Genomic DNA, 16034 nt, shown 5'->3' with positions numbered 1-16034 from the left:
TCACATGTCCATAAAGCGTTTACAGAAATGCTCATGGCGAACAGTGGTGAACAGTCATGTGACTACAAAGAAAACCTAACAAATTTTACAAGTCTGATATCTTCCACCAATAATCCTGGAAAGGACACGTGCATTCGTATCAGACAGCCTGGAGTTCGCATCCCGGCTCTGCCACTGACCAGCTGTGTGTTTGGGCAAGTTACTTAAATTTTCTGAACCTCTATTTTCTAGTCTTTAAAAAATTATCCTTACCTCTTAAGGTTCTTGAGAAGACAGACCACATTATTTTGTGCGATCTTCTCATGAGCTCTGTAGCATGGCTCTGACGGGTGTAATGATTATGAAAGCAGGTCCTTCCCTCTTCATACTTCCGCTTCAGCAGCCGCTGAGTGAACAGCACATTCCAGCATGAGCCTTAGCAAGAAAAGAACAACGGCCCGTGGTGAATGGCCACAATTTTATTCTCTCTATTATCAATCCCAGTGTAAATTTTTGGAAAGTAAAAAGCAGGAGTTAAGATTTTTACAGTTCCAAGTATTAGCTGTGTCATCTTGGGCAGGTTGCTTAACCTTTCTGAGGTCATCCATAAAATGGCGATCATGCCCACCTCCTGGGGTTTGCAGTGAAGATTAGTGAATATGTCTGTGGCGAAGCTGGCACGTAATAACACCAAACAAATGGGAGAGGTAAACAGTTTGTTGCTTTTAAATTCTCTAGTGCCTCTGCTGAGAACCACAGGGGATCAGACAGGCGTGTTGGCGCTGCCTCTGTGGGGTTCCCCTGGCCCCTTAGCTCTCCTGCCAGCTTCCACGTTGAGGCAGGGACTTAAGGCTCCCCTACACCAGAGGGGTCTTGAAGATCGCAGCCCCACGTGGCACTTAGAGGACCAGGAGTAGACAGACTGCCCTTTCCCTGCCCTGCATGGATCAGGTGCTCCCGTCTCCACCCAGAAGATGCCCGCCCGCCCTCCCGGGAGCCTCCGTCTTGGCTCAGAGCCTGGCAGACGAGCGAGAGCTGGTGTTGCTGCTAGAAAGCGGGTTTCCACGTGTCCGAGGCAGCAGTGGGGCCCGGCGTTCTGACGGCCTGTGACGGACGCCGGGCGGCGGGCGCTGGGAGGCGGCGTTTCTCTTCCCATCACAGACAGGCCGGCCGAGAAGGCGAGCGGGTGCCTGCCGCCTTGCTGTGTGCGGGAGGAGGGTCCCCGCCAGGCGGCGCAGTGGGTGCTTGTCAGTGTCCTGAGAAAGCGCCTCAGAGGGTCGTTCCTGACAGTTCCCGAGGAGAAGCACTCAGTGCCGTGGAGGAGGGTCCCCGAGCAGCCCGGGCGGGCGCCAGGACACCTGGCTCAGGGTCCCAGGGCCAGGACTAAGGGAGGCGAGTGAGGCTCTAACCAAAGACTCAGCAATCATGAGAAACGATGTTTGAATGCAGTGTTTTCAAAAATCCAAATGAATGCAAAAACGCCATGATGAACCAAATATCAAAAATTTAAATAATTTTTTTTTTAATTTCCTCCACTTCCATGCTCACCCCACTCACCACCCTAGTCCAGGCTCTTCTCGGGGCCTCAGTTTCCCGTATTTAGGATGCAGGACTTTGGACCCGGGGCTTTCTAGGGTCTGTCTGACCCCTAGCTCTCTAGGCCCGTGACCAGCTCCTCACTCACCGCCTGTTGCGATGAACTAGTGCTGAAACCCAGCGGTGAAGAATATCACCTCCCTTGAACTGCCCAACTGTCTCCCTTGAAATTTAATCCCTGCGCCCCGTTTCGGAAGCGCCGGCCAAGAGCGGCGAGTCTGTGTGTGACCCGGTCCCAAGTACCGGGGATACAGGCGCCAAGAGAACTGTGCTTGCAGGGCATCAGTCCCCTGTGGGCAGCGGACGTCCGGCCGAGACAGAGCTCAACTCAGGGTACCAACACCAGGGGCAGGAGGTAGACAGGGGAGGGATCCACGACCCCCGAGGGCCTCAGTGCGCGCCTCCCGGGGCAAGGACCCTTCGGGAGGTTTGCGGGGTTTTGTCAGCTGGGCAGAAGGGAAAGAGAATCGCAGACGTTAACGGTCGTGATGCGCTAAGATGGCAAAGTTCGCTGATGGTGCCGTGGGCAGGTGAGGGAGGCACTGAGACTGGTGGGGGGCTCTCAGGTCCACGTCCCTCGGAGGGTTGCCTCCTGAGTGTCATCATCAGTCACAGCCACTCTGTGTGGAGTGCTCACGACACTCCAGGCTCTGTCCTGCGGGACCCCCGAGCACCTGGGGATGGCTGGGTCTGGAGGGAAGCAGAGGCCCCCATGGATGGCCCCAGCACTGTGCTGGAGCCCCCACCTAGTGAACCGCCCACTGGGGTCCATGCCAGCAGCAGAGCTGAGGGACCAGGCACCTGAGAGCCGACTTTAAAGGCGGGTAGGAGTTGCCTGGAGAGGCAGGGTCAGTGGTGGCCTGGAAGGCATCCGGAGGCCTGTGAGCAAACCTGCCAGGTGTGAGGTGGGCACACCCCCTCCAGAGCCGGGCACCCAAGGCACGGTGGCACCGCCCTCCCTCCCCCGGGCTGCCCTGCAACCTGCCTCCCGCCGCCCTCTCTCTTTCTTTTCCAGAATGCCAATCTGGCCCCTTGTGGAGCAGACCTGGATGCCAGCTGGGGCACGCGAGGTACAAAGCGGGGACCCCCTGTGGGTCTCTGGCTGGGGCAGGGGTTGCTAACACGTTTCCACAAGTCTCGTTCTGGAACCACCTCCTCTGGGGCCGGCTGGCAGAGGGCTCCGAGCACCAAGCACCGCGGAGTGGAGGGGGCTTGGGGGCGCTCATTTCCCCGCCTCTTCCAGTCGAGGATCAGTTTACCTCCCTTCTGACGTTACCTGATGCACTCCCTTCCCTCTGACCTCGGGTGCTCCCTCCGGTCCCCTCCTGGAGGGCAGCCAACCGTCCTGACTTATTCATCACTCCAGGCCACATGGGGAGGGAGCTCTGTGCTTGAATCACCGTCCCACACCAGGGCAGAGGCCAGCCTATCACCCACTGCTAAACTTTGTGACAATACAGGAAGCAGAGTCACGGGCGAAAAGCCCCCAGGGTCAGAGCCGAAGGAAGTTGGCTGCGATCTCGCCTTCCACCCTGACTGGCCGTGCGGCTGCCCAGGGCTCCAAACCCGGAGGGTGACCTGTCGGGAGGTCGGGGTTACGGAGTGACGCTGGTCACGTGGCAGGTGCAATGCTCGCTCATCCACTGTCACCTCAAGGGTGACGGGGAAGCCTTGCTCTCGTGGGCATCTCGATGGCACGTGGGGACATTTGGGGACCGGTCCCCATCACCTGGGCCATGCGCCAGGGTCTCCCTCCCGAGACAGGCTTCCCTCGAGGTTCTGGGGACCCCGCCCTCCGAGGGTTCTCGTTCTGCGGCTCACGGAGGCTCTCCCATCCCTACGATTTCATTTTCTCACAAGATGCTTTCAGTCTGGAGGAAAACCTCTTAAAAAGCTAGCAGGCAGGGCTCAGTAATTTAAAAGGAGGAACTGAAGAGTTAAGAAGGTAGGACAGTAAGAGGCTGGCGGTTAGGCCCTCTGAGGCTGTCAGTCTCCACGCATGCCCAAGAGGTCGGCGGGAATGCTCACTCCACAGGGGGGTAAACTGAGGCAGGCAGCTTTCTCAGGGCGACCCGGACCACCAGGGGAGACAGTACTGCAGCCCGGGAACACACTGCCGCCTCCAGCTCCCAGTCTGGCCTGCAGCCTCCTGACCATACCTCCTGCTCTCGGTTTCCACTGGAGCCCCTCGGAGCCCCTCCCTCTGGGGCTCTGAGGATTAGAGCCCGTGCAGGCCGCTGTGGGTCGGGGGACCAGCCACTGCGGGGGATGGGGTGGGGGTGTCCCCAGGACAGGATCACTTCTGCCTTTGGGACAAGTTCCTGCATGTTCTAAAGGACCCCTGTGGTCTCGCTCTTTCTCTTACAGAGTACAAGGTAAGAGGGGCCGCCCGCGCCCACGCTGACCCCGCGCCGCCCGCCTGCCAGGTGAACAGTTCCTTTTGTTGTCTTTGCCCGTGAATGTGTGTGTCAGACACAGACGCAAGTGTGACCCCCTCCGCCGGTCTGCGCTCAGCCCTTTGGCCCGGGCGCGCGCTTCCCAGGCCGACCCGTGGTTTCTTCTCCCTGCAGATCTATCCTTATGACTCTCTCATCGTGACGAACCGAATCCGCGTGAAACTGCCCAAAGATGTGGACCGGACAAGACTAGAGGTGAGAAGGGGGTTCTGGGGCGGTGGGGGGGGTCATTCCAGCTGAGTGAGTCTCTGCAGGCGCCTCTTCCACGGCGTCAACACTCACCACCCTGAGTGTCGCCATGGGGGCCAGCACAGGGCCCAGCGCCGGGCTCAGGTCAGGGATGTGCAGCTCTTCAAAGGCTGGAGAATGTGGTCCTGTGCCCACCAAGGGTGGCTTTGCAAAGAGGGGCACAGCCGTTGGCAGCTCGAGCAGGAGAGGCTCCATATCAGTGCTTGACTCACTAGCATTCGTCTGTTCCCTGAGTACCGACGTTCAGAAAATTGTCACGGCTCAAGATTTCTCATTTGACCATGTTCCCAGGAATCTAGAACAGTAAACTGATCTGTGCAGAGCGAGTGCATTGTTTGAAAGACCCCACAGGACGTCAGCACAGAGTCGGTATTTGGATAAGGTTTGTTGACTGAAGGGACTGACCTTGCTGACACCTCCTGCGACCCGAGATCCGAATATTTGACTTAATCCTCATGGTCATCCTATAGAGTAGTCAGCATCCAGCCGATGGACGTCTCCTCCTGAGCTGGGTTGTGAATATTTCTCTGCCTTTTAATGACTGTTTGCTGGGGTCAGGGGTCTGGAGGCCTCAAGGCACGAGGCCACCCTGCCCCACCTGTGCCCCAGGGCTGGGCACACAGCAGGTGCTGGGAGCATCTGAGGCATGGTGTGTGTCCAGCCAGCGCCGGACCCTGCCTGCCTGCCCACCCAGTGGGGGCCCAGGCGGCTGCAGGAAGTGGGGAGCACAGGCAAGGATGCAGCCGAGGGGCACCAGCAGCTCCAGAGCGCTGCCAGGAGGCAGTTGGATCTGTAAAGAATTGCCATCTAAGGTGGGACAGACCGAGTGCCAACATCTAAGGAGGGGTGGGGCCCGTCCGGGCTCAGGAGGAAGCGCCCAGGTGGCCCTTGAAGGAGGGACCAGACTGATGAGCAGAGAGGGGAGAGCCTGGAAGGGTCATTCAGGCCAGGGGACCCAGGGAGTAAAGCCTTCAAGAGGGGCCTGCGGGACGTGCCCTGGACAAGAAGGGAGGCCTGCCCGATGCCGCGGAGCATGTGCCGGCCTCCCTGTACTCGCTGGCCGTGTGCTCTGGAGCCTCGAGTCCCACATCTTTAAGATGAGGATACTGACATCCCCTAGCAGGGGCTCTGTGCACACGGGAGATCACGTGGAGCCTCTGGGCCAGGGCACCGGAGTAGTGTTGGCCAGGAGGGGAATGGGGACACTGGTGTGGCCGTGGCACTGTGGGGAGGCAATCCATTTTGACCCTTTCTCTTGCAAATGATAGGAGTCTGACCCAAAGTGACTTAAGCAAAAAGGGAATTACTAGCTCACGTGACTGACAGATTCCTTCAGGTGTGGCTTGATCATGTCTCAGGACCCAGTTTCTTTCCTTCCATCTCTTAACGGTGATGCCTTTGTGTGTGTTGGCCTGGCTGATAGACAGACTCTCACCTCGCCTCTCCCAGCCTCAGAGTCTGCAGGGAGGAGACCCAGCTTCCCTCCCTCCCTCCGTCCCCCCCTCCCTCCCTCTCTCTCTCTAGTTCTCTCTCTATCTCTGTCTCTCTCAGTAGTCCCAGCCACAGCCTCATCTTCACTTCGTGGTGGGTAATCTGACCAGCCCTGAATTAACCAGCTTGACCCGGGGCCTGCGATGCCCCCGCTGGCCGGCTCAGCCACAGCCCTACCGCTAGAGCTAGAGAACAGCTGAGACCACCCGAGCTGAATGGGCCCAGGGGTAGCTCAGAGCTCTGGGAGTGGTCCCTAAAGACAGGGAGGAGGGTGCTGGGCCACACGCAGTCAGCCAGCGTCCCGCTGCAGGGAGGCGAGGTGCTGAGGCTGAGGGGGGGGCGCGGGCGGGCAGCAGGGCCCTGCAAGTCCAAGGGTGCTGCAGCCCACCGGTGCGGCCAACCCGCCAAATCCCGCAGTCACCCAGGACATGTGAGGCATTGCACCAGGCGAAGGGCCACAGAGACCAATGACACAAGGGCCCTGCTCAGAAGGTGCGCAGTCTAGCAGGACATCTGGACCTCACCCTACAGAAGAGGAAAGACCACTGAAAAGTTCTGACCTGTTAGGATAAGCACGGGTCACCCGTGGGCAGGGTGGCAGGGGCCAGCTGGGGAGCTGCTGTGTGAGTCTCGGGGAGCAGGAAGCCCCAGGTATGACCTCCAGCCCCCGGTGCAGCCTGGCCCATGGAGGCGCTCAGAGAGGCACAGAGCAGGCCCAGAATCTATTAGGGCAACTCATGCTTGGGGGGTGCCCGCCTTGTGGTCCAGACAACCGAGTCCTGGGCGGCCTCTGCCTGGGCCTCACGTGTGACAGCCGTGCTTTCTCCTTGGCTCTTGCTGAAGTCGGATCCTTGTTAATTGTGCTATGTGTCTGCTATGTGTCCCAAGGACTAATGCCACTACTGTAAAATGGGGTGCTTCCAGCCAGCTGGGTGGCCGCCCAGTCAGGAACCGCCTGGAGGGCTCCTATTTGTTGTGTCTTTGTTCCTTAAAGGGCACGTGCCCTGTGGGCTAACTGCTCTCCCCACAAGAGGTGAGCTCAGAACCGGACGCCCAGTGTGCCTGGCACAGCAGCGGCCTCAGCGGGAGCCCGGGGAACTTGCTGCTTCCTTCTTGGGACTGGGGGCTCTCTAAATGACTCCCATCCCCCCTTTTTTTTTGCTACAGTACAGAATGAAAGATGCAAAATATCACTTGGTTAATACGTGCAAACGTTCCCTTTAAAAAAACTGTGGCGACCCACGAGGTCATGGGTTTAGTCATTCAGATCTCCAGGAACACACCCAAGGGTGCGTCTCTTTGTGATGTTCTCCTCCTCGGCTCAGCCAAGCCAGGGGGCTGACTGGAAATGTTGCCACACAGGGGCCCGTCCCATGTTCTTCAGGGCCTGGGGCTGGGCTGTGAGCCAGGAGGGGCTCAGGAGCGGCCACATCCGGCAGGAGAGGAGGCACCTGGTGTTTTTATTTCAGGGGAGAGAGCTTTATTTTTAATATAAAAACAATTCATAACTCTTGTAAAACTCCAGAAAAATATGAAGAAGAATGTAAACATTGCCTGGAATTCCCCCCACGGAGTCGCGACTCCTGTGAGCTCTGTGGTGGACATGCTTCCGGAAGTCTCTGTGCACAGACCCACAGATAGAATCCTGTTTTGGATGAGGGGACGCAGGTCATTTGTGCAATCTGATGTCTGCTTTTTTCTTTTAAATTCTCGTGAACATTTTCCACGCCAGCTAATGCGGCTCCGCCCATCCTTTTAAACGGCTGTGTGGTGGCCCCGTGTCCGTGTTCCACACGCGGGAGGGGCCAGGAGGCAAGGCTGTGCTGGAGCCACCACGATTCTGCTCACGCCCCATTGGCTGGAGCCTGGTCACATGGCAAAGCCACATGCAAGGCAGGCTGGTCTGCTGTGTGCCCAGTGGGAGGAGAAGAGGGATCCAGGTGGGCAGCTGCTGGGGCCCCCACATCCCTGCCGGGTGGGTCCCCGGGAGGAGGACTGCCCCATGGAGTGCGCGAGGCACGTTGTCGATCCTTCCTGCCAGTGTTAGCTGGGTCTTCCGTTCACTTGGTGCATGTGTGCCAGGCACAGAGCCGGGTCCTGGGGCTGCGTGAGGAGCAAAAACCAGCATGCGCTCTCCCTCACAGACTCAGTCTGACAGGGGAGGCAGGCATCAATCACCTGATAACCCAGATGAGTGTGTATAATTATACACCAAGATCAGGGCTCTAAAGGGGAGGAACATGGGCCTGAGAGTGACAATTAACTGGGTACAGTAAGTGTGCGTGCACATGTGTGTGTGTGTAAGGTGCGGGATGGCCAGTGGGGAGAGAATTCCAGGAAGAGCACACTGCACGTGCAAAAGCCCTGGGGCAGGAGGAAGCATGGGCCGTTTGTCTGTAAGAAGGCGGAGGTGGCTGTGCTTGAGCAGGGTGACAGTGAGGAGGGGCCAGGCCTTACCAGGCCCTGGGCCACATTAAGCAGTTTGGTTTTCAGTCTACAAGCAATGCCTTTTAAGCTGGGGGACAGCCTGATTAGGATGGTGACGTAGAACACCTCCCAGGCTGCATTGTGAGGCCTGGGGTGGCCGTGTGGATGCAGGCAGGCTGTTTAGGAGGCAATAAGGTTGTCCGGGCAGGAAATGATGGCATCTTGGACGGGGTGGTGGCAGTGCCGGGACGAGAAGTGGGTGGATTCAGGAAGTACTGGGGAGGTCGAGGGGGCAGGACTTGGTGACAGAAGGTGTGGTGTGGTGAGGGGCAGGGACCTGCCCCGGAGGGCTCAGGGCATCGGTTGGGGGGCAGGGGTAGTGGTGGTCACTCGGCGGGGCAGGACGAGCCCAGACTCTGATGGGGACTGACATTCTGGCAGACGGGATGTGGCCAAGGGGAGTCAGGATGCTCGGCCTGGCCAGTGAAGGGCGTACATGGGTGCCTGTGGCGCGTGGGAGGGGCTCGGTCCATGTTGGGGGCTTAGAGGTGATGTGACAGGCCTCTGCGTGCGGCTCTGGAAGTGCAGGCACGTGGAAGGCGGTCAGGTGACTCCTGTCACCTCAATGGGCAGAGCAAGGATCAGCAGGCCCATTTGGGGCCCAGTGTGAGGCCCTTCCTGAGACTCAGTGCTGTCTGTCCCGGGGGTCTGGGTCCACCCTGCCCTTGGGAGCCCAGGGCCGTGCCTTGGAGGATCCCGGGCCCGTCCTGCATTTGCAGTTACCTTCTGAGGGCCTGCACTGCCAGGGGCTTCCAGTCTGGCCGGGGAGCCTTGTCTGTCCCCAGGCCAACTCAAGTGTCCTCTCACTTGAGGCCACTCCCTGCCCACCTCTGCCCAGCACTTGCCAGAGGCATCACCCTTTTGTTCATGCTTCATCCTCTCGCCTTCCAAGGGCGGCATCCTGGTGGAGGGAGAGCACTTCGGGTCAGGCTGTGACCAGGTTAGGAATCCAGTCTCCATCATGTCTAGCTGTGTGGCCACGGACAAGTTGCTTGACCACTCAGTTGTTTTGTTCATGTCACTCCCACTTTACCAGCCGAGAGAGAACCGAGTAGATGACTGTGGATCAGGAGAAGCTTTCCATGGGGCTGGGGGGCTGGGGGGCTGGGGGGCTGGGGGGCGGCCAAACACAACGATGGCTGAGAACTTAATGGCAGGTGGCCCTGTGTGAATGGAGGCAGAGTCCGCCACGGGGCTCTGCCACCAGGAGGAGGACGGAGACCCCTTCCTGATGCTCGATACTGGGACTAAGCAGAACGCTTGCAAACTTCTCAAGTTTGGCTTATTTACAAGTACTCATCCCGCTGACTACGCGCCAGCCTGTTCCAGCCCTGGACATGTCAGCACACGTGGTTTTCACAGCTCGATGCAGGAGCTCCAAAGGAGCCCCAGGAGGTGCAGAAGCTGGAGGGCTCCCCTGGGCCCGCGGCTCGCCAGAGGCAGAGCTGGGCTTCAGGCTGAGGCGTCGCTCGGAGCCCCTGCACGCTGCTGCCTCCCGGACGAATTACAGTCTGCAAGATGAATTTCTAACCCTCTTCCATGCCCCACTTCCCAATGCACACATGGGGACATTCTGCCCCTTATGAGGGTACAGTAGCCAGGGTCCCCCAGAGAACGGAACCTACAGGAGATAAATAGGTAGACAGACAGACGGCCAGATAGGTACAGACGGACAGAGACAGAGGTATATTAAGAAATTTACTTTAAGGAACTGGCTCACATAACTGGGATGGCAAGTCGGCAATCTGCAGGGAGGAGTGGATGCTCTGAGGCAGAGTTTCTTCTTCTCTGGGAAGGAAGCCTCAGTTTTTGCTTTGAAGGCCCCCAACAGCGTGGATGCCCCTGCACCCCCCTGCCCCCCATTATTGAGGGTGATCTTTACTTAAAGTCAACTGACTTGGGAACCGTGTCTGCAGACCACATTCACAGCAACCCCTAGACTAGTGTTTGGCCAAACAGCCAGGCACCGTGGCCTGGCCAGGCTGACACATGAAGTGTAGCCGTCACAGGAAGCAAGGGCTGCGGGTGAGCAGGTGCGAGAGGAGCTGCTGGTCCGGCCTGGGGCCTGGAGGCAGTGTCCCGGGAGTCGCCGGGCTGTGGTGTGGTGAATCCTTCTTGATTCAACACTCCAGACCTTTCTGAGGCAGGGCTGACTGCGGGAAGGGAGTGGCTCCTTGCAGTGGCATCTTGTGGTTTCCTGAGCAGCCTCCACCAGACCCTGGGGCTAAACGCGCACACCTGCGTCTGCTCCAGCAGTAAGAGCGCTCTGTTGGAACGCGCCTGAGAAATGAGGCCCGCAGTTAAAGAATACCTCCTTTGTTCAAACTCCTCCGACTTGTCTGATGAGAACCTGCTAGACTGCGGGTGACGGTGCAGCTTCCCAGCCACGTGTGTCTGAGAGATGGGTCTGCACCAGAAGCCAGGACTCCAGGGCCTCCCTGCCCAGGCTCGGAGGACAAAGGTGAGCAGTCCCAGGCCAAGTGGCAGGGATGGGGAGGGAGGGGGAGCTGCAGTGGGAGCAGGGCAGGCAGGTGGGATCCACTCCTGCCACTCAGGCCTCGACAGAGGAGGGAGGAAGCTGGGAGGCAGGGTGACAGGGAAGGCACGCACACAGACAACACAGACTGCCCCTGGAGAAGGGCGGGAGACCGGGGTGAACAGACTGGCTTGTGCCTGCCCTCACGGAGCTGGGAGCCAGACAAGGTCAGCAGGGACCCAGCTCTGAGGAGCACGGCATGCCCTGCCCTCCGTGGGGCCTGTTTGTCTAGGGCAATCCAGGAGGGTCCCCTGGAGGAGGGACCTGTAGGATGAGGAGGCGCCACTGTGTGAAATGGGAGAAAGAGCGTTGCAGGCTCTGGGGAGGCGTAGGGGAAGAAGACATCCTCTACCCTCTGGTCCTTCTGGTTGGGCTACAAATTAAATCGACACGAGACAGAGTAACGGGCGAGCATCAAACCAAGCGTGCATGCGTGCTTATGCGCGGGAGACGCTCAGAAAACTCACCAAAGACAGGGGAGGGTGTTCTTTGGATAAACACCCAGTAGTGGGATAGATGGATCGTATGGTTTTTCTATTTGCAGTATTTTGAGGAATCTCCATACTGTTTTCCACAGTGGCTGCACCAGTTTGCACTCCCACCAGATGTGGATGAGGGTTCCCATCTCTCCACATCCTCTCCAACCCTTGTTTTTCTTGTCTTGTTAGTTATGGCCATTCTGACGGTGTCAGGTGATATCTCAGTGTAGTTTTGATTTGCATTTCCCTGATGATTAGTGATGTTGAGCATCTTTTCATGTGTTTATTGGCCATCTGTGTATCCTCTTTGGAAAAATGTCTGTTCAGATCCTCTGCCCCTTTTTTGATCGGGCTGTTTGTTTCTTTGTTGTTCAGTTGTGTGAGTTCCTTATATATTATGGAGATTAACCCCTTGTCAGATATATGATTTGCAAATATTTTCTCCCAGTTGGTGAGTTACCTTTTCATTTTGTTGATGGTTTCCTTTGCCTTGCAGAAGCTTTTCAGTCTCATGAAGTCCCATGTGTTTATTTTTTTCCCTTACCTAAGGAGACATGGTATTCAAAAAGCTACTGCTAAGACGCGTGTCGAGGAGGGTACTGCCTATGTTTTCTTCTAGGAGTTTTATGGTTTCAGGTCTCACATTCAACTCTTTAATCCATTTTGAGTTATTAAATTTTGTGTATCATGTAAGATAATGGTCTACTTTCCTTCTTTTTGCATGTGACTGTCCAGTTTTCCCAGCTAAAGAGACTTTCCTTTCTCCATTGTATATTCTTGGCTCCTTTGTCAAAGATTAGCTGTCTATAGATGTGTGGTTTTATTTCTCGGCTTTCAATTCTGTTCCATTGATCTGTGCGTCTGTTTTTCTGCCAGTACCATGCAGTTTTGATTACTGTAGCTTTGTAGTATGTTTTGAAGTCAGGGATTGTGATGCCTTCGGCTTTGTTCTTTTTTCTCAGGATCGTTTTGGCTATTTGGGGTCTTTTGTTGTTCCATATAAATATTAGATTCTTTGTTACGTTTCCTGGAAGAATGTCATTGGGATTCTGATTGAGATTGCATTGAATCTGTAGATTGCTTTAGATAATATGGACGTTTTCACTAAGAAATGGAAGATACTCCATGCTCATGCGTTGGAAGAATAAACACAGTTAAAATGTCCATACTAATTGCTTTCTGACCTGCCTCCCCATCAGGTGTGGGATCTCTGTGAGGTGGGGGCGGCCTGGTCTGGTTTATTTTTGTGTCGCAGCACCGGGTACCCACAGGGGACTAAAGGAGAGAGCCGAGGGCACGAGTAGAGCACGGCCCTTCACACCCCGTCTCTCCAGTAATCCTCAAGGCTGGCGCTCGCTGCTCCCCATGCTGCCAGCTGTCACACCCCGTGCTGGTTCCGGGGCACGGGGGCGGTGAGGTCCTCCTGTCCCTGCCCTCTGGTGCTCGTTCCTGAGGGAACCAGAACACAGCTCGCTGAGGGTTCAGCGGCTGCTAAAGCTGCTCCTGCTGTTGAATTTTTAGGGATTTTGCACGCTGGTTGTCAAACACAGCCGTTACTGAAAACCAAACGTAAACTTTACAATGACATAAATTATAGTTAAAGCAAAAGTAATAAACACTCAAAACTCATTCCTTCCTACCTTCTTCACTGCATTTTACTGCCGTCGATGTCTTGAGGTCGCGTCCATCTGTTGGATCTGTATGGGAGAAATATTCTACGGTGGGATGTTGCTGGGCGTGCACCGGTGCCCACTGAGCCAGGGCTCCAAGGACGAGGAGCTGTTCCTCAGGGCCTGTGCAGAAGACGGACGGGAGGGGATGGGAGCAGACACGTGCAGGGCCAAGCTCGGATCCGAGGGGCAGTTAGGGCAGGCTCTGCAGAGGTTGCTGACAGTCTCCGATCATAACAAACCCACTGGCCGTGTCTGTTATTCATCCCCGCACCTCCAGGAGGTGGTCCTAGGGCGACCCCATCATACAAGTGGGTAGACTGAGGCTCCGGGAGGCCAGCTGCTCACCCAGCATCCCAGAGGCGCTGGTGTTCGTGCCCTTGACTACCACGCTGTGCAGCCTCTCCATGTGCCCCCAGACGAGGCGTGGGACTGGGAGACCAAAGAGCCTGTCATGATCCCACAGCAGACGCTGGGGACGGGGGAGGATTCGAACTCAGGCCTGGGCCTGGCTGGCTTCTTTGCTCACTTTCCACACCTCAGCTTCCTCGTCTGTGAAATGGGTTGTAATAAGCCATCCACCTCCTGCTCGCAAATTAGATGAAATTGAAATTAAATGAAATAGTAGACGTGACCACATGAGCCAATCCTCCGAAACCTCAGCAGTTCCCAGGCAGGTGGAAGGCCTCGTCCTGGCCGTGTTTAGGAACTTGATCTGCAACGGGAGATGAGTTTGCAGACGTCAGGAGTCAGGGCTGCGGCCCCAGCTGGGCCGCTGGTCACCATGGGACCCTGACCCAGTCTCCTTCCTCTGGGCTTGGTTCTGTTGGCTGCAGAGCAGGAAGGGTGGGGATGCAGAGGGACCCGGGCAACTGGAGGGCCCTGAGCACGCTGTGGGGGGCCAGTGCCACCCATCCTGCCTCTGGTGGCCCACAGGGCTTTGCAAAGCTGCTAACTGCTCCCCTCTGGTTTTTCCTTTTTATTTGAAGAGACACTTGTCGCCGGAGGAGTTCCGGGAAGTGTTTGGGATGGGCATGGAAGAGTTTGACCGCCTGGCCCTCTGGAAGAGGAACGACCTCAAGAAGAAAGCCCTGTTGTTTTGATGGCCACTGAGGCTCCCGACCACGCGTGCCGGTGGCAGAGCTGCCGGACACCTGGCAGGAACCACGCAAACCCCTCCTGTTGCACCTGGCTGTGGCTTCTCTGTGTCGACGGGTGGCGGTGGGCACCCGGGCGGATGGGCTGGGCTGGGCTGGGGCTGGGGGAGGCCCCCCAGCGGGGCAGCCCCTGTTCCTGCCAGTGACCTCCCGCCTAGCTTAGGGCCCAGGCGCCTGGCTTTGCGCTGCTCCTTCCCGCTGTTGCTTCTCATCAGGGAGATGCTGCAAAGTAGCTGTCCCAGGAGACGGAGGGACATTTCCACGGCCCCCGTGCGCTGCCCCGGCCCCCGCACTAGGCCCCTGGGGCACAGAGGTGACCCAGACTTGGGATTCAAGGAGGCTCGTCAGTGACGGGCGCCGACACAATCACGGTGGGGCACTTGGGTCCCAGCGCCCGCCCGCTTAGCCCCCGGAGGCTGGCCTGGCACACAGCGTCTGGCTCTCGGTGCCCACAGGCCAGGGCAGGGAGAGGGCCGCGTGGAGCGAGGGGTCACGGCTCGTGCAGCCATTTGTGACGAGCCTGTTTTTAGGGACGAACGTCACCTTGACGGGGCACCTTCCAGCAGGGCCCTCCGTGCACTGCATCTTTCTTCCAAATCATCCCCTAGATGCCTAAATGATATCTTTAAAGTAACACAGAAGTTTTTATTTTATTAAAAAGTATAGCCTACTTAAGCATAAGACGACATATATGAAGAGTCTAGTTTTGCGGTCCCATGGAAGGGGGGGCGCCCCCAGCCTTACTCTCCACTGTTCTGATCTGTGTGGTTTCTGTTCCTGGTGGGGGTCCGTATACATAGGGCCCCTTGTCTGTTTGATTGTTGCATTTTTTCTTTCTCACCTGTCACACAGGTCCCCGTAAAGGCAGACCCCCTAAATGATTCTGTTTGTAAGCGTGCGCCAAGGACAACCACCACTGTTTTCCTGCTGGTATTTTCCATGTCTTGGAGACAAACCCCCTCCTCTGACGCCCAAAGCCCCAGAACGAAGGAGTTCCTCACACCCAGCCTGATCCCCACGTAGCTGTTGGTGTGCCCTCTTGTGACATAGCCAGTGGCGTCCCACCTGTCCCACAGTAAAACAGAGACATGCCTGGGAGTGACGGCTGGTGCGTGGTCCTGAGACAGACACCCGGGGAGGGAGGGCCGGGGGACGCTGCCATCTGCGAAGTTAGCCGAGCGTCCTGCAGCAGGAGCCGGCCCGGTCCCCCTGCGAGGCGTCCGTGTCTGTAAGGAGGTGTGGGTTAAGGGGGGCTGCCTGTCACCGAATGTTCACCATGTGCGCTGAGAGGCTTATAAAACACTATAAAGATGTCACCACAGTCTGCTTCCCACTCTTCTCTGGAGCTGCATCTTCTCGTGTGTCCTGGATGTTCCCACCCGCGAGTCCACGTCACTCAGCTTCCTTCCAGCCCTGTCCCACGCCACGTCCCTTGCACACCTGGCTTCCCACCAGCCCGGCTTGGCCAGGGAGGGGCATGTCTAGCCCCTAATGTGCTTCCTCCCGTTTGGTAATCTGAGCCTGAGCAACTGGAACCCAGTGTCCTCATTAGTGCTCTGTCACGTCGGGTCCCAGGGAGGCCTGGAACAATAAAGGATAATATATTCTAACTTGTGCTAGTACAAAGCCACTTCTTATAAATGCACGTCGTTTCTAACAGCCCGGGCCGCCTTCTGCTGGTAGAGCTTGGAGCGGGCGTCCACCGAGAGTGGTGGCACCAGGTGTGTGCACCGAGTAGGGGCGATGCCATGAAGGGTGGGGCCCAGTGTGGGCACCCCAACGCCCCGGGGCACCCCTGTCAGAGGGATTTGGATCTCTGCTCTCAGAAGCACATCTCAGCCGGGCACAGGTGCCGATGGTAGAGAAGTGCGTCAGAGCCGATGTCTGCCCTGGTCAGGTTGGGGAGACGGACCAGCACACAGACAGTGACCACA

At 57.2% G+C, this 16034-nt stretch overlaps 1 protein-coding gene across 25 annotated transcripts in view; it reads left to right on the top strand.

Moving 5' to 3' along the window:
- Window positions 1-15710, top strand: part of ABLIM2 (actin binding LIM protein family member 2) — a 128491-nt gene extending 112781 nt beyond the window's left edge. For 8 of the 25 annotated variants that reach the window (XM_046656246.1, XM_046656249.1, XM_046656242.1 and 5 more), the window contains 4 exons: window positions 2591-2645; window positions 3943-4001; window positions 4146-4226; window positions 13933-15710. In XM_046656246.1, the coding sequence (XP_046512202.1) occupies window positions 2591-2645; window positions 3943-4001; window positions 4146-4226; window positions 13933-14046 (309 nt within the window). In that variant the 3' untranslated portion in view covers window positions 14047-15710. The remainder of the gene's footprint in view (window positions 1-2590; window positions 2646-3942; window positions 4002-4145; window positions 4227-13932) is intronic. The other 17 variants (XR_006887920.1, XM_046656243.1, XM_046656265.1 and 14 more) reach the window with 5 other exon arrangements.
- The last annotated feature ends 324 nt before the right edge of the window (window positions 15711-16034 follow it).

The sequence above is a fragment of the Equus quagga genome, chromosome 3 (assembly GCF_021613505.1).
Source record: "Equus quagga isolate Etosha38 chromosome 3, UCLA_HA_Equagga_1.0, whole genome shotgun sequence".
Classification (NCBI taxonomy): domain Eukaryota; kingdom Metazoa; phylum Chordata; class Mammalia; order Perissodactyla; family Equidae; genus Equus; species Equus quagga.
Note: the sequence above shows the minus strand (reverse complement) of the source record. Positions and strands in the feature narration are given on the sequence as shown.